Below are 25,169 nucleotides of genomic sequence, written 5' to 3'. Positions count from 1 at the left end.
AAGCAGCTGAGAACCTCAGACTGCAGCAGTGAGTAATTGAGCTGTTCTTGAGCACTCCTACCCATTGCTTGGCACAGGTTTTCAGTGCCCTACCGGGTACACCATCGGAGTCTGATGCCTTACAAAGATTCACCCTCTTGAACGATGTTCTAACGTTGGCCTCCGAGACAAATATTGCAGGGTCACCAGATGTGGTTTTATTGTCCCTTTAAAAGTGAGCATAAAATGTGTTGAGCTCATCAGGGATTGGCGAATCATCGCCATTCATGACATTAGGTTTTGCTTTGTTCAATATCAAGTTTATTTGTTGTTGTACCACACACATGAATACAGCTCAATGAAACAGGGGCTGAGATGCAAAACACAGTACCAATAGTCATACACAGCACACATCACATATAACACATAATTATGATAGTGTAGAAATGTCCAGTCACAAAAATAATGATATTGCAGGAACTATTGAACTACAAACTCTGCCAGAGCTGATTTGAATCTGACTTCATCTCCAACTTCAATCAGAATTTCTTTGCTCTTAAAATAGCCTTCCATAAGTTGTACCTGGACTTCTTGTATAATTTTGGATTACCAGTCTGGACTACCACACATCTATCCCTCAGCAGATTACGAATCTCCTGTTTCATCGATAGCCTTCAATTTGGGTATGTTCTCAACCCATTCACAAAGGTCTTGATGAGGTTGATGATAGCTGTGTTGTGTTCATTCAGGTTTGAAGGTGAATCCCTGAATATTCTCCAGTCCACTAACCCAAAGCAGTCCTGTAAGCAGATTTTAAAAAAGAAAGCTGTGTGGGAGGGAAGCATTAAAGTGATCTTGAGTTCGTTCAGAGGTTGGCATAACATCGTGAGCTGAAGGGTTGGTATTGTTCTATGTTCTCTGTCACTGAACTGAAAAAACTGGCACTCCTTTCCCAATAGCACAAAGCATCTCACCACCATCTTCTCAGGAGCAATAAAGAAATTAAACCTTGGTGACCCTATGATCCTAAAAATAGATATTTTCTCAAAAAATCCAATGAGTATTGGTCAAACAATGATCAGTAGAGGCCATCTCAATATTAGGATCAACTTTGCACTAGATTGGATACACCCAATCATAATGTGTGTCAGGTAAGGGAAGGAACCTATTTATAATAGTATTTCTGTGTAAACATGAAGAAATCTGCAGATGCTGGAAATTCAAACACACACAAAATGCTGGTGGAACACAGCAGGCCAGGCAGCATCTATAAGGAGAAGCACTGTCGACGTTTTGGACCGAGACCCTTCGTCGACAGTGCTTCTCTTTATTGATGCTGCCTGGCCTGCTGTGTTCTACCGGCATTTTGTGTGTGTTGATTATATTTGTGTTTCATTTTGAAATAAAGAAGAGCTTATTGTCAGCGCAGGCCGCTGTTGCCACGGCAACCATTCCGGTGAACTGCAGCATGCGTCGTCCCAGGGCCGTGGACCAGGGAATCGGAAAGAGCCGAAGGTAACCGAAAAAGCCCGAAAGGTTCTCTGGGAGAGCGGGAGAGGGGGGGGGGGGGAGAACAAGGCCGTGGTTGCACATGCGCGTCTCTAACTTCACTGTCTCCGATCGGAGCGGGTCCGTGCAATCGGCAGCGGCCACGAGTCGAAGCATGCTGGGGCGTTCGAAAACAGCCAAAGGCGTGACGTTGACGTTAGCGAACGCTCCGGAAAAAACCGAGCTGCAGCTTCGTTTCTTCGTGTCCGGCACTCGGAGCTGACGACAGTTTCCGGAGAGAGCCGAGCCCGGGCGAGGGCAGGATGGCGCAACGCATGCGCGGCTTAGGATGGCTGAGTGACACCAGAGAGGAGGCGGCGGGAGCGGCAGTGGACCGGGCAAGTTTTCGGGTCGGCTTTAACGGACAGTGCTAGGCAGAGGGTCGGGATAGTACACATCGCCACTATGGTAAGAATCCTTAAATCATGAGGGAGTGATGGGGGGAAAAGGAGGATTGCGAGAGAGTAGCCGTCTCTTTCCGGTTTCTGCTCACCTGCACCCAGGTGAGGGCACGTGACGTCACCAGGTGCCTCACTACCTGGACCCAGTGCATTGACTATGCCTCTGCTTTCGCGTTATTTACAATTACGACACTGTTTTTGACTTCAAAGGCAAAAGTCAGAAAGTGGAAGATGCCAGTTTTAAGACCGGAACATCTCTTTTACCTTTTAATCCCATTTTTGTTTTATTTCGACTATTAATTTGTGGGCTGCAAAGTAAGCTTTTTGGTTCTGATCTCTAATTGCCCCTTGAGAAGGTGTTTGCCGTCCCGACCTGTGGTAAGCCCCCGCGGCGCTGTTGGCTCAAGAGATTCAGGATTTCACTGCCCATGAAGGGAAGGCAGTGACATTTGCGAGGCGAATCTATAGGCGATGATGTTCTCGTGCATCTGCTGCCTGTGAGTTTTTTTTAAATGACAAGAGATCGTGGATGTTATACTGTCAGAATAACCCAGGTGGATAACTCCGGGCATTTTGTGGAGGCATGTGCTGCAGACACTTTGTTTTCACTAATCTATTCCCTCTCTTGCTCTGGAGCCTTTATTCTGTTATGGCAGTTTTTTTAACGTCTTTTATGAAGACAGGTACAGAGTATGTATTTAATCCTTCTATCACTTTATCCCCTGCTATAAAATATCTGGTCTCTGACTTTAAGACACCCACAATTGTTACTTATTTCATATTATTTCCTCTTTCTTTATGATTATATTTCCCAGTATTCTAGTTTTTCTTTAGATTCATTTAGATTTTAGTTTTTTTCTTTAGATTCATAGAGAAGTACAGCACAGAAACAGGCCCTTTGGTCTTTCTAATCTATGCCAAAATCATTTAAACTGCTTTCTTCCATCGATCTACACTGGGACCATATCCCTCCATACCCCTACCATCCATGTACCTATCCAAACTTCAATTAAACGTTGAAATTGAGCTTACCTATACCACTTGTGTTGGTAGCTCATTCCACATTCTCAATACCCCCTGAGTGAGGAGATTTTCTCTCATGTTCCCCTTAAACTTTTCACCTCTTACCCTTAACCCATGAGATCTGGTTGTAGTGCTACCCAACCTCATTAGGAAAATCCTGCTTGCATTAATGTAATTTTGTAGACTTTCATCAAATATCTTCTCAATCTTCTACATTCCAAGGAATACAGTCCTAACCTATTCAGTCTTTTCTTATAACTCAAGTACTCTGGACCCAGCAACATCCTAGTAAATTTTCTTTATACTGCATTGTTTTATGCTGAATTCTAAGGTGCTCCAAATTCACAAGCTTCTTTTTGGTTATAACTATAATTGGATATTTATTTAACTTGTCCCGCAATCTATGTTTGAAACAGTTCACCTGCTGTGTTTCTGTGTCTCAAAGGACCTGTATTTGTTGCAATTGAAGTACTTTCAATTTAAGTGCTGGCCATTTTCTATCTACATCAACTCTTTACTGCAAAGTCCCAGTCTACTGTGGCCAACCTGCCCTTTGTACCCTCATGGTTTCCTTTATTCAGGTTGAACATCCTGTTTTCTGATCTAGATACACCACTTTTCAACATATTATAAAAATCTATCATCTTATTGCCACTTTTTTTCAGTGGGCCTCTTTACAAGATTATATTTGGCAACTATTTTTTTTAAATATGTTGCTTACTCTGAAACTTCTTTTGTTTATGATGGACTGCTTGAGGCTGGACACAAATATAATTTCAGGTGACTTGTATCATGTTGGAAATTGGAGAAACAAGAAGTTAACTTTTATTGAATATAATGTGTTTAATTGTATAATGGTGCTGATGCTTTGCTTCAACTAAATTGAAAGGGTTTTGTCAATGATTTTTGTTTGTACTCAGTGTCTGAGGCTTCTTGGTTAAGTCTCCAACAATAATCAACCAGCATTGTTGGATTCCAGTTACCCTGATACCATCACAATATCCTGGTGAAACCTTTCACCAACCTCTTCACTGACACTGTCAAGATTTGCAGGGAAGAAGACTAAATGGGAATGCAGAAAATGAGTCTTTAGCGACATATTGCACTTCACAGTTTTGTGTGCTTGAAGCATGTTGTCAACTAGCTGCATGTAGTTTGGTGCTCTGTAGTCACCAAGAACATTTTCAACAACGTCATTGCCTTCCATGTGATTTTTCATAGTCTTTGAATTGCCTGTCATTGATAACCTGTTTGATTTGTGAGCCAACAAAAATGCCTTCCTTAATCTTGACATCAGTTATTCTGACTTGAATTATGAAGTGAAATAGCCAATAGAGAGGATTTCATAAAAATGCAGCGTGATGGGGATATTTCATAGTGATTTGCATGATTAGCAGCCCAAAATCCAAATGCTTGTTGTCCAGCATTATTGGAGTAGACTTACTGTTGGAAGTATTGCTACGTGATAGCTCTCAAAACAAGCTGGATGTAAACTGGTTGTCACTGTTAGTGCAGCAACAAAAATCTCACTGAGAGTAGTGTGTTATTTTCTTTTTCTTGATTTTTTTAAAAAGATGCACCAAATTTGTCATTTTACATTCGTATTCCTTGTGTATGAGGTCTAATAACAATTATCATCATCATTATGCACCATGTTGTATGAGGTGAGTGATCGTAGTCATGATTGTTCTTGGTAAATTTTTCTACAGAAGTGTTTGCTGTTGCCGCCTTCTGGGCAGAGTCTTTACAAGACGGGTGACCCCAGCCATTATCAATTCTGGGTTGAGTTGTTCTCCAATCTTGGCATGAAGTTTGGTACACAACCAATCAGCAATGAGATTTCCTCCCCACCTCACAGTTGAGTTTCCGAAAGGATTACCAATCAGCTGATTGATAAGTCTATAAAGGCCAAGTATTTGGAGGACAAACCATATTTAACAACACACTGATGATGTCTGCTTGTATGGTGATGAAACATTTGCACATATGCTGAGATGGCAGAACAACTCAACCCGACAGTCCAGAACCCGAGCTACACGTTTTCCAAATTATTATCAATACTCCTCAGAGATGGTCTGCCTGTTGACAGAGAGTGGCCGCATAACTAGGACTTGTGATATGCACCAGCTGCTCGTATGACCATCCACCATCTGCTACCATGGCTTCATGTGACTCTGATTGGAGGGGAGGAGGGTGTACTAAGTAGATGCTGTGACCTGCAGGCTGGAGGGGAGAAGTAGTGCCTAAACCTTTGCTAGAGATTTATCTCTCTCCGCCACCCACATAACTCTTATGCATTCCAGAAATTTTCCTCTCCACTTCAGGTACTAATTCAGTTTGTAATGCTTATTGTAATCTTCAAGTGACCACTGTGTTACCCCTGTTACAATATACTTGAATTTACTTACTTTTCCTTGCCATACATTAAAGAATGCAATCTCCTCTGTAACTTCCAACATCTTCAAAGGGACTCTACCACTAAGCATACCCCCCCCCACCCCACCCCTGCTTTCCGCAGGGATCACTCCCTCTGTGATTCCCTTGTCCATTTGTCTCTTCTCACTAATCTCCCTCCAGTCCTTCTCCCTGCAAGCGGCCTAAGTACGACACCTGCCCATACACCACCTCCCTCACCTCTATTCAGGGCTGCAAACAGTCCTCCCAGGTGAGGCGACGCTACACCTGTGAAGCCACTGGGTCATCTATCATGTCTGGTGCTCCTGAAGCAGTGGCCTCTCTGTCGGTGAGACCTGTCGTAAATTGGGGGACTGCTTTGTTGAGCACCTCCGCAACATCTGCCATAAGTGGGACTCAAGATTCCCATTTCCGTTCTGAACTGTTGATCCTTGACCTCCTGTGCCAAGCTGAGGCCACCCTCAGGGTGGAGGAGCAACACATATTCTGCCTGGGTACCCTCTAACCTGCTGGTATAAATATTGATTTCTCCTTTTGGTGAACAAAATTTCCTCCACCCCTTCTTGTACTCTGCACTTTGTGCTTTTACTACTTCTTATCTACCTATTACTTCCCCCGGGCCCCCTCCTCCTTCCCTTTCTCTTATTGTCCACTCTTCTCTCCTATCAGATTCTTTCTTCTCCAGCCTTGTCCTTTCCCACTCATCTGGCTTCACCTATCACCTTCCAGTTAGCCTCTTTCCCATCCCCCCCCCCTTTTAATTCAGGCAACCACTTCACTCTCAGAAGAAGGTTCTCAGTCCAAAACATGTCAACTGTTGACTCTATTCCATAGATTGCGTTGAACTATACGAAAGTATTCCCCATCTTGCTGCTCCAATGCATCCAATTTGCTTCTAATTCTCTACCAATTGAGTTTTTGAAATTATTGCACAACACTTCAACTATGGCAAAGAGAAGTCCATGGTAGTGGAAGAGCAGATCCCTAATGTTTCAGTGCTGTGGTAGAGTTGGGGCTGCGCAGAGAGATTCAAGTGTAAGACTGCATTAGCCATTGATTCAAAACTGTAAACATGAGAAAATCTGCAGGTGCTGGAAATCCAAGCAACACTCCCAAAATGCTGGAGGAGCTCAGCAGGTCAGGCTGAGACTATGGAAATGCATAAACAGTCAACGTTTTGGGCCAATGCCCTTCATTAGAACGAGAAAGGAAGGGAAAATAAAGCAGACTAATGTTACGGTGACAAAGGAAGTTTAGGGTGCCAGACCATAACAAGATAGATTGTAAGGCCAGATAAGAAAGCAATGCATCTCACCACACTGTCCCAAATCAAGATCAGTCCTAGTTGCTATATTAATGTCATCCTTTATTAAGGTGCTTTTTATTCCATTGTTTTAAAAGAGGTGGCCTATTTGATGAGTTATTTCAAGGAAATAGGACTTCTTTGACATAGGTATTTCTAGAATGTAAATTCTTTAAAAATTCTAATGGTTCTGGAATGCTTCTTGTGGATTGCAGTGTAGCAAATGTGGCTTCAGTATTTCAGAAATGGAGAAAAAAAATAGGGGATGGATGCTTCCTGATGGGCTGAGTTCCTCCAGCACTTATTGTGCATTGCTCAAGACTTATTTGCTGCCCATTATGCTGCTGCGTTCAGGGCAATAGTGAAGGTCCTCCACATCCGTCTGTCTGTGCCATTGCATACAGATGTAGAAGGATTCTTCATTGTTGTTTCCGTAACTATTTGTTGTACCAGTCAGGATTACTAGCCCTGAGCTGAACTGAATCTGGAGGACCACTCTTAGTCTGGTCTCTACCCTTTGACTTCTGTGCCGTGGGTGATCCTACCAAAAGCCAAAGCATAAAGCCCTGGCTCCAGTGCAAACCTATGACAAGGTTGTGGTCCCCTTGGAGGCATTACTCAAGAAAATAGACTACAATACATAGGAGCAGAATTAGGCCATTTAGCCAGTCAGGCTTACTCCATTCCTTTATGGCTAATCTATTATCCCTCGTATCCCCATTCTCCTGTCATCTTCCTCTAACCGTTGACTAATCTAGAACCTATGAGCTTCTGTAAATATACCCAAAGATTTGGCCTCTGTAGATGTCTGTGGTAATGACTTCAGATTTACCACCCTCTTGCTGAAGAATTCCTCCTCATCTCTGTTCTAAACAGACATTCTTCTATTCTGAGGCTGTCCCCTCTGGCCCTAAACTCTGCAATTGATGCTGACTGATCTTCTGATTTCCTTCAGTATTTTTTGTGTGGGTGGGTATGTATGTGTGTGTGTGGGTGGGTGTGTGTTGCTGTGGATTTCCGGTATCTAAATAATCTCTTGTGCTTGTGGTCATGAAAGGGAAATCATCTTTGACTGTACTGTGAGACTCCTTAAGAGAGCTTGACAGGGCAGATGTAAGGATACTGTTCTCCTCCGGCTGAGGAGTAGAAAGCTTTGTTTCAAAATAAAGATGAGGACACGAGGCTGAAATGAGTTGTTCCTTCACAGAAAGTGGTAAATCTTCAGAATTCTGTACCTCAGTCACTGATTGCATATAAAGCATTGACTGATAGATGACTGGAAGATAAAATAAAAATTCAAGTTTATTATCATGTAGTCTGAGGAATATTTGGGTTAAAGTTAAGTTTATTGCCACATGCACAAGTACACCCAATATACTGGGGATTAAAGTGTGCACACAGTGCAACAACAGCAGAATGACAAGTGTGTGTGAGCGTGTGTATATAGATATATATACACACACACACGCATGTATACAAAATGCTTTTACTGAGCACTCTTGTAAAATTAATTATCAAAATACTTGTATGTTGCTTGTATTTTCTTGCAGGTATTCACAATAGAACAAAGAAAGACTACAGAAAATCAATGAATAACTGCACACAAACAAAGGCTAAAAAAACTAATGTGCAGCAGAGGCCAAATGTGCAAATACGAACATAAATAACTAACTGAGAACATGAGTTATAAAGTCCTTGAAAGCGAGTCCGTAGATTATGGAATCAGTTCAGTGTTGGGGTGAGTGGAGTTAACCCCACTGGTTCAGCAGCCTGATGGTTGTAGGCTCATAATGGCTCCTGGACCTTGTGGTTTGGGACCCAGTCCTGGTGGTGTGGGATTTCAGGCTTCTGCCCGATGATAGTTGTGTGATGAGTTTGTGATTGTTGAATTGGGCAATAGAGGCTTCCCTGGAAGGGGAAGAGCTGTTTACTACTGCCAAGGTACAGCCAGCCGTTGCTGTTAGTGTGCTGATATTGACATAAGCAGACATTTTTGCTGCATGCCCCACACTCATACTTGTTCCCCTCCTGAGTACTATAACACCACATTAGCTGTTCAGCCTATGGAGTCTGCTCCACCATTTGATCACAGCTGATTGATTTTGCCTTTCAACCCCACTCGCCTGCCTTCTCCACTTAACGTTTGACTAGCCTTAGTAATCAAGACCCAACCCATCTCTGCTTTAAAAGTACCCAATACCTTAGTCACCACAGCCATCTCTGCAATGAATTCAAGAGATTCACCACCCTCTGGCAGAAGAAATTCCTTCTCATCTCTGTTCTTGTATTCTGAGGCTGTGCCCACTGGTCCTAGACTTCCCCACTATAGGAGGCATCCTCTCCACATCCGCCTATCCAGACCTTTCAGTATTGTAAACATGAAAGTCTGCAAGTGCTGGAAATCCAGAACAACACATACAAAATGCTGGAGGAACTTAGCAGGTCAAGCAGCATCTATGTAAATGAATAAACAGTCGACGTTTTGGGCTGAGTCCCTTCTTCAGGGCTGGAAAGGAAAGGGGAAGATACCGGAAGAAAAAGCTGAGGAGAGGGGAAAAGAAGCTAGCAGGAAGGTGATAGGTGAAGCCATGTGGGTGGAAGAAGATCAAAGGCTGGAGAAGAAGGAATCTTATGAGAGGAGAGTGGACCATAGGAGGAGGGAACCCAGGGGGAAGTAATAGGCAGGTGAGAAGAAGTCTGAGTGGGGAATAGAGGAAGTGGGGGGGGGGGAATTTGTTTACTGGAAGGAGAAATAGATATGTCATCAGGTTGGATGCTACCTCCTTTTAATATCTGCTGGGGTTTGGTAAAAGTGCTTATGAAAATGTTCATGGACAATCACGTTGTAATCATATCCTGTTAATTTCTATCAGACACATTTTGTTTAACCTTCTAGTTTAATTATTTCCTCAACTGCTGCAGGAGTCGTCCCCACTTTCAGCCTCCTTTCTCCACCACACCTGACTCTTCTGTTTGTCTGCCCTCCTCTAATAGTCCTTCAGCCCTTTACCCTGCCTGGCTTCATCTACCTGTCACCCACCAGCCCCAGATCACCAATCGTACTATTTCATTGCTCCCTCTTTCCTCTTTATGCATGCTGTCTCCTCTCTACACTCTTAGTCCTGATGTAGGGTTTCAACATTGACAAAGCTTCCCCACTCCCCACCACCTCAGCAGATGCAGCTTGATCTGCTCAGTTCCTCCTGCAGATTGTTCCTTGCTCCAGATTCCAGCCTCTTGTGTCTTAAAATAAACATACATGATTGACTGTCAATACTCATCTTCATGCCTGCTCTAGCTCACTAGCTGAAAACTACTTCTATGCCATTGTCACCTATACTGTTTGATATCCAATATCTTTCTGGCTGACCTGTCCTCTGTAAATATGAGATCTCCGCCTCTTAACGTTCACCATCTCAGTCACTCTTTATCCCAGGACATTGACCAGCGTTGACTCCTGTCTGTATTGTCATGGCTCCTGGACGTCTCCATCTCCCTCAACTCTTCTGCAGCCCCACAATCTATAGTGACCTGGGGGACACTGATCACCAGTACCTGTCCTCTTCTCATTGGGAGGGGATACAGGAGCCTGAAGATGCACACTTAGCATTTTAGGAAAAGCTTCTTCCCTTCCGCTACTACAGGATGGATAACGAACCAGCTGCATCATCATTTTTGTTCTTTTTGATATATAGTTTGGGCACCCCTAGTCAAAATTTCTGTTACTATGAATAGTTAAGTGAGTAGAAGATGAACTGATCTCCAAAAGTTAAAGATGAAACATTCTTTTCAACATTTTAAGCAAGATTAGTGTATTATTTTTGATTTGTACAATTTTAGAGTGGAAAAAAAAGGAAAGGAGCACCATGCAAAAGTTTGGGCATCACCCCAAGAGATTTGAGCTCTCAGATAACTTTTACCAAGGTTTCGGACCTTAATTAGCTTGTTAGGGCTAGGGCTTGTTCACAGTCATCATTAGGAAAGGTCAGGTGATGCAAATTTCAAAGCTTTACAAATACCCTGACTCGTCAAAACTTGTCCCAACAATCAGCAGCTGAGCAGCTGCCCAGCATTCTGAGAATTAAAATAAATGATGCCCACAAAGCAGGAGAAGGCTATAAGAAGATAGCAAAGCGTTTTCAGGTAGCTGTTTCCTCAGTTCGTAATGTAATTAAGAAATGGCAGTTAACAGGAATGGTGGAGGTCAAGTTGAGGTCTGGAAGACCAGGAAAACTTTCCAAGAGAACTGCTTGTAGGATTGCTAGAAAGGCAAATCAAAACCCCTGTTTGACTGCAAAAGACCTTCAGGAAGATTTGGCAGACTCTGGAGTGGTGGTGCACTGTTCTACTGTGCAGCGACACCTGCACAAACATGCCCTTCATGGAAGAATCATCAGAGGAAAACCTTTCCTGCATCCTCCCCACAAAATCCAGTTTGCAAAGGAACATCTAATCATGCCTGATGCATTTTGGAAACTAGTCCTGTGGGCTGATGAAGATGAAGTTGAAATAGAACTTTTTGGCTGCAATGACCAAAGGTATGTTTGGAGAAAAAAAGGTGCAGAATTTCATGAAAAGAACACCTCTCCAACTGTTAAGCACAGGGGTGGATCAATCATGTTTTGGGCTTGTGTTGCAGCCAGTGACACGGAGAACATTTCACCGGTAGAAGGAAGAATGAATTCAATTAAATACCAGCAAGTTCTGGAAGCAAACATCACACCATCTGTTTTGGAAAAAAAAAAGCTGAAGATGAAAAGAGGATGGCTTCACACACCTCAAAATCCACAATGGTCTACCTCAAGAGGCACAAGCTGAAGGTTTTGCCATGGCCCTCACAGTCCCCCGACCTAAACATCATCAAAAATCTGTGGATAGCCTCAAAAGAGCAGTGCATGCAAGACGGCCCAAGAATCTCACTGAACTAGAAGCCTTTTGCAAGGAAGAATGGGTGAAAATCCCCCAAACAAGAATTGAAAGACTCTTAGCTGGCTACAGAAAGCGTTTACAAGCTGTGATACTTGCCAAAGGGGATGTTACTAAGTATCGACCATGAACGGTGCCCAAACTTTTGCTTCGGGCCTTTTTCCTTTTTTGTTATTTTGAAACTGTAAAAGATGGGAATAAAAAAGTAATCTTGCTTAAAATATTAAAGAAATGTGTCACCTTTGTGGAAATCAGATAATCTTTTACTGGCTTAGCTATTTAATATATATAGTTTATTGTAATTTATAGTTTACAAAATAAATTACATGATGTATGTCAGTAGTATTAAACCCACTTCTAATCCTGGTTTTAGCACTCCTCGAATTCCAGCCTTTTAGTTATAACTGAACTCAATTGTTGTCTTGTTGACAATCCCTGAAGCCAAGGAAACCCACTTACGCTCTTCATCATCGAATTTATAACTCAATAAAAGATCCCTCTTCGGCCAAGCTTTACTTAAATGGCCTCGTATCCTACTTTGCTTGATAATTTAACATTTTTAAAAAATGTTAAATGTAATTTCTAAATGAAAATTGTTTTGTGAAATTGCTTCAGGGTGCACAGACATTACAAAAGGAAAAACTGACCTTGCAAATTAAATTGAATTTGCATGAAGGGGTAGTAAGTGATTGTAATGTACTCTGATATTGAACCACGTGAAGTCTAATCTGTTTATAGGTTCATGTGTTTTTTTTATACAGAGTGGTGGGTGGCTGGAATGTGCTGCCTGGGGTAGTGGTAGAGGCAGATGCATTAGGGATTCTTAACAGGCTTTTAAATAGGCAAATGAATGTGAGTGAACTAGAAGGTTTTGGACATTGTGTATGCAGAAGGGATTAATTTAGTTGGCCATTCGAGTACTAATTTAATTGGTTCAGCATAACACTGTGAGCCAAAGGGCCTGATCCTCTGCTGTACTATTCTATATTCTCAGCACAGAAACAAGCCCTTGAGCCCACTGAGTCAGTGCCGACCATGGCCACCTTCTCATGGGTCAGCACGGTAGTGTAGTGCACAGTGCTTTATTGACCCAGGTTCAATTCCTGCCGCTGCCTGTAATGGGTACAATCTACCTGTTACTGTGTGGGTTTCCTCCAGGTGCTCCAGTTTCGTCTCACAGTCCAATGGCATACCAGTTAGCTGGTTAATGGGTCATTGTAAGTTGTCCCATGATTAAGCTACGATTAAACTGGGCACTCGCTGGGTGGTGTGACTCGAAGGGCTGGAAGGGCCACTTCCACACTGTATCCCAATAAGTAAGTAATTTCCTCCCTGCTTCTTCCACACACCTGCAAACTTGGGGCACTGTACAGTAATCCTCAGGATGTGGCAGGAAACCAAAGGACCTGGAAGGAAATCTATGTGATCATAGGGAGAGCGTGCAAATTTGGCACAGACAGCAGCAGAGATGAGGTGTATACCTGGGTTGCTAGGACTGTGAGGTGGTGCACTGTTTGGTGCACTGTGCTGACCTACGGTTGAAATGCTGTGTGGAATGGCTTTAAAATCAAAATGAAGAATACAGGAACTACTTGGCAGGTTAGGCAGCACCTGTGGAAAGGGAAACAAAGATCAGTTCATTTTGATCAGATTAGAAAGCAAACATGTTTTAAATTGTAAAGAAGGGAGAGGCGTGGAGTGGGAACAAAGGAAATATTTGCTAAAGGGTGGGGTTTTGACACAGAATAAATTACACGTGGGAAATGTTGTTAATGACAACTAATTTGTCTTGAAGAAATGCAAGAAGGAAACAAAATGAGAACAGAAAAGGGAGAAAATAAAATAATGGAGTCAGAACTGTCAGATTCAAAGCACTGCAGTTCGCATTTACCTCCTCCCTCAGCTCCATTCAAGGCCCTAAATAGCCCTTTGCAAGTGAGGCAACACTTCACCTGTGAATCTGTTGGGATCATCCATTGTGTCCAGTGCTCCCAGTGCAGCCTGCTTCTGTGTTAGTGAGACCCATGTACGTTGGGGGACTGCTTCATTGAGCACTTCCGCTCCATCCACCAAAAGCAGAATTTCCTAGTGGTCAAACATTTTACTTCTGATTTCCATTCCCAGTCTAACATGTCGATCCACGGCTCCCTCTTGTGCCAAGATGAAGCCAGGGTAGAGGAATAATACCTCGTATTCTGTCTGTGTAGCCTCCAACTTGATGGCATGAGGTTTGATTTCTCCTTCTGACTTACATTAACGAGCAGGTGTACCTAATAAAGTGGCCACTAACTGTAAGCTGCTAATTTGTGCAAACACACTTCCAACATTGTGGTCATCTTGCTACAGTCCCATGTTTCCATTATTGCAATTTGCTTCTCAGGTTTTGCAATGCAAGCTCTTACTGCTAAAGTCTGTAGTCTGATCATGTTATGTGCAGTCAGCTTGCAAAACCTTACTGGTATTTGCTTCTTATTCAACAGTTCCTTCCCTTTATTAACTTCTAAGTACAAAGTAAATTTATTCTCAAAGTACGTACAGTGTGCATAATTCTTAGGCACCTAGGATTTTTTTAGTGTGGTTTCAGATGGTCTGCCCTGCACAGAGCTCTGCTCGCGACGTTATCCAGTCTGCCCACTGTAGGAGCCATCCACTCTATCCAGGCCTTTCTAGTCCTGACGAAGGGTCTCGGCCCGAAACGTCGACAGTGCTTCTCCTTATAGATGCTGCCTGGCCTGCTGTGTTCCACCAGCATTTTGTGTGTTGTTTGATTTTCCAGCATCTGCAGATTTCCTCGTGATTATCTAGGCCATCTGGGATTGCCTGGAGAGACGGAAGCAAGCAAGCAGAGGTCCTCACCCTTTTTTATGCCATGGACCCCTACCGTTAATTGAGGTGTCTGAGAACCCCAGGTTGGAAGGTTGGAACCCTGCAAGTGAGATAGTCAAAATCTGTCAAGTTCTCCAAGAAGCTTCTAAGAACCTACCAGCCGATTTCCTTTTAAAATGGTGTGACAGAGCACCTAAGAAAATTGATACAGTTTTAAAGGCAAAGGCTAGTCACACCAAATACTGATTTGATTTAGTTTTTTTAATGTTTACTGTTCTTTATAGTAAATTTTTGATGCTTAGAAACCTTTTTCATTATTTTTGAAAGCATCTTCACTTCAGATTTTTTTTTAAAATCTGCTTAAGACTTTTGCACATAATATACTGTGTATGCCATCATATACTACCCTGAGATTCATTTTCTTGCTGGCATTCTTATTAGAATAAAGAAATACAATAGAATCATGGAGCATTGACAATTACAGCACAGGAACGAGGCCTTGGATCCACGATGTTGTGCTGAAGCAATTAAATTGGTAATCAACTGGCCAACTAAACTAATCTCTTCTGCCTGCATAATGCTCATATCCTTTAATTCCCCCCCCCCCCCATTCATGTGCCTTTCTAAATGTCTCTTAAAAATCTCTAATGTGTCTGCCTCTACTACCACCCCAAGCAGCACATTCCAGATACCCACCACTCGTGTGTTTTTTCAAAAAAGCACCCCCTCATCCCCTTCTCATCTTATACATGCCCTATTTGAACCCCCTCTCTCTCTCTTCTATTTATGCATTTCATAACCTTATAAACCTCTATCAGATCTCCCCTCAGCCACTACACTCCAGAGAAAGCAACAATGCCTTCACTTCCTCAGGAGGCTAAAGAAATTGCCATGTCCCCATTGACTCTTAGCAATTTTTATCGATGCAGCATAGAAAGTATTCTGTCTGGATGGATAGCGCCTTGATATGGCAACTTGTAAGCATAAGAGATTCTGTAGGCGCTGGAAATCCAGAGCAACGCACACAAAGTGAAGCACCACAGTAGTGTAGTGGTTAGTGCGACACTCTTACGGCTTGGGGAGTCAGAATTCGGAGTTCAATTCTGTAATCAGTTTGCATGTCCTCCCTGGATGCGCTGGCTAAAAAGGGAGACCAACAACAGTGTCCCACTGAAATTAAAAATAAGTTTCTTCGTTGTGTTATGTAAAAAATGCATTTGAAAATATTTTTTTCCATAAGCCTTACATGTTACATGTCATTTCTGTTAAGTGATGGACATGAGTAGTGCGCAGGTGCACGTACGTTCTCAAAATAAAAAATACGCTCCAGATCAAATAACGCGCTCTGCATACTGGCGCGCCGTCAGTGTTCTGTCTTTGTGCGGGTCGTTGTTGAGTTTTGGCACAGGGGACAATTGAATAAGAAGGAGCAGGACAAGTAGACCTGCATCTCCTACCGTTTTTGAAATAAAGACAGTCAGGCGGAGAGTGATGATGATAATATCTTGAAGGATAACAGAATTTTCAGTGCTTTAAAATAATAACTGTTACTATTAAAAAAGCTGTATTTGATTCATTTAATTTTCAGTGTTTTAAAAGACATTTCAATAAATAGCTAAATACCATGGGACTTCAAAGACAGATATTTTGTTGTAACGCATTTGTTCATTTTCAATTGAAATTAAAGCACATGTTTTCTACATATCCCATGATATTTTATTTTCTCTTATGAGGTGTATTACCAAAACACTCCGTCCATCTGCTCCTGGTCTGGCCCCCCTGTCAAATTTTAGAACCCTTTGTGGCCCTCAAGTCAAAAAGTTTGCCCACCCCTGTTGTAGAGACACAGCCCTATCACAGAGCTGGCAAAGGTACAATGGCCCCCTCCACTTGTATCTGAATAATGGCCACATGAGAGGAGCAGTTAGTGGTCCAGTTGAATTTGGGGAACTGTCTGAATTCTTCGAGGATTTTTTTTCGTGTCACAGTGAATTAGGAAATGACACCTCTTGTCTTCCACTGGATTGCATTTTTTTAAAAGTTTATGGCGTTATCATATTCTGCCCTTCCCCTCAGGTAAAATATCTGCTTTGCCATCATGTCAGTGCAGCTCATACAGGCGCTGAAAGCCACTCTTGGAGTTCTAGACACCTTTTAGGTCTCCTTCCTTCAAGATGTTCTTGCCTTGGAAGCAACACCATGAGACGAAGGAGCAGAATAGGCCATTCAGCCCTTAGAGTCTACTTTGCATTTGACTGTGACTGATTTAGTTTTCCCTCACAATGCCATTCTCCTGCCTTCATCCTGTAATCTTTGATGCCCTTACTAATCAAGAATCTATCAACTTCAGCTTTAAATTGATCCAATATACTTGGCCTCCACAGCCAGTCTGTGACAATGAGTTCCACAGATTCACCACCCTCTGGCTAAAGAAATTCTTTCTTGTCTCTGTTCTAAACAGATGTTCTTGTTTTCTGAGGCTGTGCTCTCTGTTTCTAGTCTCCACTATAGGAGCCATCCACTCTAAGCAGGCCTTTCTAGTCCTGAAGAAGGGCCTTGGCCTGAAAAGTTGACTGTTTATTCATTTTCATAGATGCTGCTGACCTGCTGAGTTCCTCCAGCATTTTGTGTGTGTGTTGCTTTCAATGTTCAATAGAGTTCAATAAGATTTTCCCCCCCCCCCAAGCATTCTTCTAATTTCCAGCAAGTACAGTCCCAGATGCAACAAACACTCCTCATCTAACCCAGGGGTTCCCAACCTTTTTTATGCCAGGGACCCTTGTCTTTAACTGAGGAATTCCCAGAATCATTCTTATGAACCTTCTCTAGACCCTGTCCAATGCAGGCTCATCCTTTCTTGGGTAAAGGGCTCAGAAATGCTCACATTACTCTTGTTTCCATAATACTTGATCATTCTCTGCACCACCTCAATCCTTTCTCTTCTACTTTCCCCTCTTCCCTCCCCCCCAAGAAATCCAAATTCAACCTGATTTGAAGTAATGCTGGCAGCTTTCTGATCTTCTGTAAAAACAGGTTCTTGCAGATTTTTGCTCCAAAACACTTGACTTGTATCTACATCAGCTCTTATTTAGATGAGAGGCTTTCAAAATACAGGAAGCACATTAGCCCTGGGCTTACCACAAAGTATTGTCAAAGTCGAGTTTATTGTCATCTTCACAAGCCCATGTGTGCACAGGTGCAGAGAAAAACTTGCCTGCAGCAGCATCAGATAAGCAGTGTTCACAAGGAAAAAAACACAAATTGAGGCTGCCATTGTTCAGGCTCGACCATGAATGTTTCATTCTAGATATCTAGATATGCAGGCCTGGGCCGTACAATATGGAGAACAAACTGTTGCCCATGTAGCAAGCTCCCGCTCTTCCTACATCTGATGAATCCAAAGGAACTGCAGAGACCGACAGCATCGCAGGAGTTGCCAGTCAGCGTTGAACTCAATGCTTTAGGGAGTCCAGCTCTGGATTTTTCTCTCGGGGCTTACTCCCGAAGCCTTCCCCATGAGTGTGTGTAGCCGCAAGGCAGCAGAGTTTTGAGATCAGAGTTTACCTTCTCCTAGATAAGCTGCCAACCACAGCCGACAAGCCTGATCTGCCCAAAGTGACTGGATTTAAGGTGCCAGTAACCTGTGTTTGCTCCTTTTCCTGTCAGTTCTGCCTGGCTTAGTAGCTAAGCCACACATGAAGGCCAAGAGCTGGACTTGGTTGTCAGAGGCTATCTGAGACACATGCCACTGGGAGATTTAATTGTTTGTGGGAGCTTGTCCCCATTGCCACCCCTCAGCTATAATAACCTTAAGGAACCTAAAAAGTATGTTAAACATTAATTATAAACACAAGAGATTCTGCAGGTGCTTGAAATCCAGAGAGACACACACAAAATGCTGGAGGAACTCAACAATTCAGGAAGCATCTATGGAAAATAATAAAGAGTATCCCTTCCTTTCCAGCCCTGATGAAGGGTTTTGTCCCAAAACATCGACTATTCATTCATTTCCATGGATGCTGCCTGATCTGCTGAGCTCAGCCAGCATATTGTATGTTTTAAAATAAATTATACACTTTTTTTTAAACAAGAACAAACATGACTAAAATAAAATTTTTAGTGCAAAGTGATCTAAGTATTCATGGTGTTGCTAGAGATTACTGGTTGGCTTGAGAACAAAATGGTTGAAGGGAAGTAGCTGTTCTTGAATCTGGTATATATAACCCGATGTAGTATAGAGGAAGAGTATAGTGTAGGTTAGGACTGCTCACAACAACCTGGAGGGAAGATGCTGAACAGCAGTAATCATTGCCTGACAACGAAGGAAAGCAATAACAGTGGCTCCACTTCCAGATCCAGTGCATTTTCACACCCACATCACTCTCCATTCCTGTGTGGAAGAGTTTTTAAAGTAGAGATACTGTTGCACTGGATCAGTTCCACTCTTTTGACATCTGAAGTCAGATGTTTGGATGAGCAAGCATCACAAACTGGGGTCTTCCTTGGTCACAGTGGATGACCATGATGTCTTCAGTGCCTTGTCATGCCCCTCACTCTCCATGTGGCATTGCAGTACTGCATCCCTGGCCATTGGGTCTCACTGTCGATCTCATCCGCCCAGTCTGCCGGAGCTGATTTCGCACGTTTGGATGGGCATGTCCCTAACTTTCCAGGGTATGAGGCCACCGGCTACCCTCACCTGGTTTAGCCCACCTGGCGAAGGGTGTAGCTGGCTGTTGCAGGTGAGGGTTGAGTGTCCAGTGAGGACCAAAGGTGAGTGAGCCACTCACACAAGCCCCTACACAAGAGGTGCTATCCCTCTCTGGTCACCCCATACACCCAATGTCACATGTAGTGAGATAGATTTGACAATCACATCTAAAACAGTGATTGGGCTACAATTCCCACAAGAGGTTTGTATATTCCCCATAACTGCTCTGGTTTCCTCCGGGTGCTTTGGGTCACTCCCACACACCAAAGACCTAGGAGTTAGGTTTAGTAAATTGTGGGCATGCTGTGTTCAGGCCAAAAGCACAACAACAATTGTGGGCTGCGCTCAGCATATCTACGGACTGTAATGGTTGTTAATGAGCACATCCACTTGAAACGCTGATGTAAAGCAGCATCCATCATCAGGGTCCTCCCCACCACCCAGGACATGCTCTCTTCTCACTACTACCATCAGGAAGAAGCTACTGGCACCTCAAGGCTCATGCCTCCAGGTTCAGGAACAGTTATTGCCCATCAACCATCAGGCCCTTGAACCAAAGTGGATAACTTATAAGGGCCCTTGGTATTATTAACACACTTCCATCCAGCATCCTCTTTGACTTTCTGCCATCAGGCAGGAGACTGATGCATAAAGACAAGAACGGACAGGATGGGAAACAGGTTCTTCCCTCAGGCCGTTAGGCTTTTGAACACCATGCCATATCACATTCGAAGTGTCACCAGTTAATCTATTCTGTACCTTGCAGTATTTAATTTATGCACCTTTACTTTATTCATGCGTGATTCATCTCCCGATTTTATCTTTACTTTCCCCAAGTTATTGTGTATTATATCTGCGCTTTTCACCCTGGTCTTGAGAAATACTGTCTTGACAGTATATACATGTATATAGTTAAATGACAAAAATATTGACTTGAGTACACCCACAAGAAAATGAAACTCGGGGTTGCATATGGTGACATAATGTATTTTGATAAAATCTACTTTGACTTTGAAGTATTTACTGGCGACACCCAATTTCCATGAATGTCAACATCCTTCAATTTCCCCCTCCCCCTCCCACTTTCAAATCTCTTACTATCTTTTTCAGTTAGTCCTGACAAAGGGTCTCGGCCCGAAACATTTACTGTACTTCCTCCTATAGATGCTGCCTTCCCTGCTGTGTTTCACTGGCATTTTGTGTGTATTCCTTCAATTTCTGTTAACCTAACAAAAAGCTGGCTGGTGGCGTAGTGGCATCAGCACTGGACTTTGGAAGCAAAGGCTCCCAAGTTCAAACCCAGTTGGCCCCACTCTCTCCAGCCCCCCCCCCCCCCCCACCCGTGCTGGGTTGAGGGCCGAGCTAGCCACTCGGCCTCGTAAAAAAAAAAGGTCAAGTCAGGAACGTTCATACTGTGATCCGGTTAATCTGAAAGGAGACCAATCCTGACACTACGCACCAGACAAGAATGACAATAGACAATAGGTACAGGAGTAGGCCATTCGGCCCTTTGAGCCAATGTGATCATGGCTGATCATCCACAATCAGTACCCCATTCCTGCCTCCTCCCCATTTCCCTTGACTCTGCTATCTTTAAGAGCTCTGTCTAACTCTTTCTTGAAAGCATCCAGAGAATTGGCCTCCACTGCCTTCTGAGGCAGAACATTCCATAGATGCACAACTCTCTGGGTGAAAAAGTTTTTCCTCAACTCTGTTCTAAATGCCCTACCTACCCCTTATTCTTAAACTGTGGCCTCTGCTTCTGGATTCCCCCAACATCGGGAACATTTTTCCTGCCTCTAGCATGTCCAATCCCTTAATAATCTTATATGTTTCAATCAGATCCCCTCTCATGCTTCTGAATTCCTGTGTATACAAGCCCAGTCGCTCCAATCTTTCAACATATGACAGTCCCGCAGTCCCGCCATCCCAGGAATTAACCTCAATAGCAAGAATGTCCTTCCTCAAATTTGGAGACCAAAACTGAACACAATACTCCAGGTGTGGTCTCACCAGGGCCCTGTACAGCTGCAGAAGGACCTCTTTGCTCCTATACTCAACTCCCCTTGTTATGAAGGCCAACATGCCATTAGCTTTCTTCACTGCCTGCTGTACCTATATGCTTACTTTCAGTGACTGATGAAAAAGACACCTAGATCTTGTTGTACTTCCCCTTTTTCTAACTGACTGATTGTCTGGTATGACAAGCTATGAAAATGAAACATTACAAAAACAGTCCCACGGTATTTTGTCTTCCTTTCACAAGGTAAACGTGGCTCCTAGCAGTTATCTAGTATTGCATTGTGAATCTAGCCACCTGGGCCATGGGCCAAGGAGCTGGCGACATCTGGGCCTGTGTCTGAGCTTAAAAAAAGAAGGCAAAAGTAAGAAGTCTTCAGCCATTTCAGGCCTCTATTTCTCAGCAGAACTACTTAGTCACCTTTAAAATAATTGCTTTACAGTAAAATCCCAATTTACATTAAATTCTGTCAAAATCTTTGGGAGGAAGTTGTCCTAGCATAGTAAATCGAGCACTGCAGTTTGAATGGGTAACAGGTTCTGCCAGTACTTGATGGTTGGTTTAATATCTTTAGCCTTACTTACTTACTGCCTGTTACACCGCTGGCATTTAGGGCAGCAGTGAAGGTCCTCCATCTCTGGTGGTGTTCAGGGCTTCCTTCATAATGTCAGTAACTTCCTCTCGGTTTTCATTACTGTCAGTTAGCCAGGTCCCAGACACAGTCTTGGGAATACCATCACACTCAGATGTAGAAGATGTCTTCGTTGCTGTTTCTGCAACAGTTTTGTTTTACCAGTCAGAGTTGTTAGCCCTGAGCTGAACCCCCGTGCCTCGAAGACAGGTGCACTAGTCTTGGTCTGTCCTCTACCCCTTGACGTTTGGCATGGGTGAACCTACTGAGAGCCAAAGCATAAAGCCCAACATAGCTCTCCAGGCACGCAAGCCTTCAAACCCTATGACAAGTTTGTGGTTCACGGAGGTAGACTGGCAAAAAATCCATGTGCTGGTTGGTTTGGCATTGTTTACAATTAAGGTACCAGTAGCAACATCCTAATTGCTTAATTACAGTAATTACCAACACAATTAAAACAGTTTACTTCAGAATTGAATTAAATGCTAATTCCTCTTGAGTAACAGTGAAATAAATAGTGCCTGTTGAACAGAAAAGGATCTTTCATCACAACTGTTTTATGCTGGATTTGATCTGACAATCATTTCTTGATCTAAAACAAATTTGAACCCCCTCCCTTCTCCGTATAGATGCTGCCTGGTCTGCTGTGTTCCACCGGCATTTTGTGTGTGTTGTTGTTTGAACCCCCTCCCCCTTTCCCCTTCCTCAGTTTGCTCTGTGACACTGTCTGACACGCACCATCAATGCCTTTCGCTGACTTATTTATCACATGTACATCAAAACGTGACAAGGCACATAACGAACATAAAAATACACAGTGGTGCATTGTTTGTGTACACAACCTAGGAAGGCGCAAGTGCCGCCACATATTCCAGTGTAAACAGTAAGTGCTCTCAGTGTTTAGCGGGACTACACAAGCAGCAGCAAGGTCGACACAACAGCCAGAATCAGAAGCAGGTTTATTATTACTGACATACAGTACTGCACAAAAATCTTAGGCTCATTTTCACTTCACATTCGACAGGCTGAATAGCCTAATTCTGCTCCTCCGAATGGTCTTGCATAGTTAGGGTGCCGAAAACATTTACAGAGTACTGTAGTAATTTTATGTATTGCACTGTGCTGCTGCTGCAAAACAAAACAAATTTCATTATGTATGTGAGTGATGATTAATCTGATACTGATATGGGTCTCTATCGTGAACTGAGAGTCAGAAGGGGACAGGGAGAGGGGATCATGGTTGGGAAAAGGGAAGATTGAAAGAAGGGAGTGGGAAGCACTAGAGATATATTCTGTAATGGCCAATAAGCCAATTGTTTGGAATCAAATTACCTTCCCTGATGTCTGTACCCGTGTCGCCCCCACCCATGCTCAGCAATCCTTTGCCACCTGTCCCACACCTCTCCAGTGGATCTCCACCCTTCCACCCTCGCTATTCCCAATATCCTTTGCTCCTACCACATTTACAATCCTGCTTTTTGCTGCATGTTTTGCATGTTGACAAATACAGTACAGTAAAAGTCTTGGATACCCTAGATTTTATATATAATACATGCACGCACGCACGCACACACGCACACACACACACGCACACACACACACACACACACACACACACCACATTTATATCACACTATCAGTTGTAATTAGAAAATGAAATGTACATAAAATAAATTAAATGAGCAGAACAAAAAGGGGTAGCAAAGGGAAAGCAAAAAGACAGCAATAGCAAAGCAAACCCATTCCTCCCAAACACTCAGACAGGCCTTGAAACTTTAGTCTGGCCTGGACTTGCCAAATGCATTAAAAATACATCTGTGATTCTCCTTGGAATAATGATGGTGAAATTATCATCATCATTACATGTCGGGGGCGATCATGGTCTTCCAACTGACTTTAATCTGAGTTCTAATAAGCTCTTCAGAACTTTTGCCTGTCAATCCCTTATTGTAACTCATGAATGTCATGCACTGTCAACCATTTAAAAAAAAATCCAGATCTTCAATGTAGCAGAAAACTTCAGTGACTCTCAGGAGTATTATTGAGCAAATTGCTTCGACGCAGCTGCAGAAAGAGATATTGGGACAAGCGGCTAAAGCTTTGTTAAAAGGGAGAGGTTTTAGAGAATGTCTTGGGAAAGAACTTCCCAATTTAGGATTACCATAAAGAGAAGGTAGTTAATTTTACTCCCCAGGAATGTCTTAAATACTTAAAATAAATATGTCAAGATTCAAATTTATTTATTACATGTACATCGAAACATAGAGTGCGTGCTGGGGCAGCCTGCAGGTGTTCCCACGCGTTCTGGGACCAATAAAGCAGGGCTACAGTGATTGGCAGGACAACGTGGAACACAGCAAGCAACTAAACAGCTGCAAAAAAAAGCAGTGTTCCTCCTTCCCACCCACACGCCCACAGCCTGATGAACATAAACAATGAAGCTTTCTTTCTATTAATCCTTTATCTGTGTCCCTTTGTCTTGACTCCCTTGAGCACTGGAGACAGCGAGAGAAAGCTATGACTCAAGCTATTCAGGCCAATCCCACATTTGTGCACCCAGTCCACATTCTTGTAAGCTGTGCCCGATGACGTTTTCCCACTAGTGTATTCCTTTCAAGCCGACCTTCCACCAGCCATTCAAGATTAAATATGGCTGTTGATCAGGAAGCCAAAATTAGATGCAAGTAGATACTCCAGAGGGATATTAATGGTCTCTGGAGATGGAGGGATGAAATCCTGAAGAGGAGCCAAATGGCATCCTTCTGAATGTAGAGCCAGGAAGATGGCATCCACTGTGTGGGCAGCTTGTAGCGTAGTAGTTAGCACAGCTCTTTACAGTGCAGGTGACCTAGGTTCATTTCCCACTGCTGCCTATAAGGAGTTTGTACATTCTCCCTGTGACTGTGTGGGTTTGTTTGCTCCAGGTACTCCAGTTTCCACCCACAGTCTGAAGACCTACAGCACAGCATGGTAGGTTAATTGGTCATTGTAAATTGCTCTGATTAGGCAAGGATTAAAACGGATGGCTGGGCGGTGTGGCTCAAAGGGCCTATTCTGCACTGTATCCAATAAATCTTTTAAAAGTATATATTATTTGAATATATGTGCGCATATATGTCTGTATATATGTAGGAGCTATCTATTTTCTATTTGTTTTGTGTTGCAAGTTTATTGTGATAGTCACATGGGTGGAGATGTGATAAAAGCGACTAGTTTTAGTTTCATATTCATGCTTTTGTCTTTAGTTCAGTGGAGCTAAGTGAGTGAGCTATAGGTGATACTTTTTTTGTTGACAACTTAATTATATTTTAAATCGCAAATTAGTTTAATTACGTTGAAAAATGCTTTAAGTACGTTTAATATGCTAAAACTGTTTATTTTGTTAT

At 42.9% G+C, this 25,169-nt stretch overlaps 1 protein-coding gene across 2 annotated transcripts in view; it reads left to right on the top strand.

The window, feature by feature from the left end:
• Positions 1–1,774: 1,774 nt before the first annotated feature.
• The window catches only part of LOC132396966 (AP-1 complex subunit sigma-1A), a 104,958-nt gene continuing 81,563 nt past the window's right edge, over positions 1,775–25,169 (top strand). Inside the window, exon 1 of one of the 2 annotated variants that reach the window (XM_059975130.1) lies at positions 1,775–1,935. In XM_059975130.1, the coding sequence (XP_059831113.1) occupies positions 1,933–1,935 (3 nt within the window). In that variant the 5' untranslated portion in view covers positions 1,775–1,932. Of the gene's footprint in view, positions 1,936–2,162; positions 2,426–25,169 lie in introns of those variants that run through there. The other variant, XM_059975131.1, reaches the window with a different exon arrangement.

This window comes from Hypanus sabinus, chromosome 7, assembly GCF_030144855.1.
Source record: "Hypanus sabinus isolate sHypSab1 chromosome 7, sHypSab1.hap1, whole genome shotgun sequence".
Lineage (NCBI taxonomy): Eukaryota > Metazoa > Chordata > Chondrichthyes > Myliobatiformes > Dasyatidae > Hypanus > Hypanus sabinus.
This window is presented reverse-complemented; position numbering and strand designations above follow the sequence as displayed.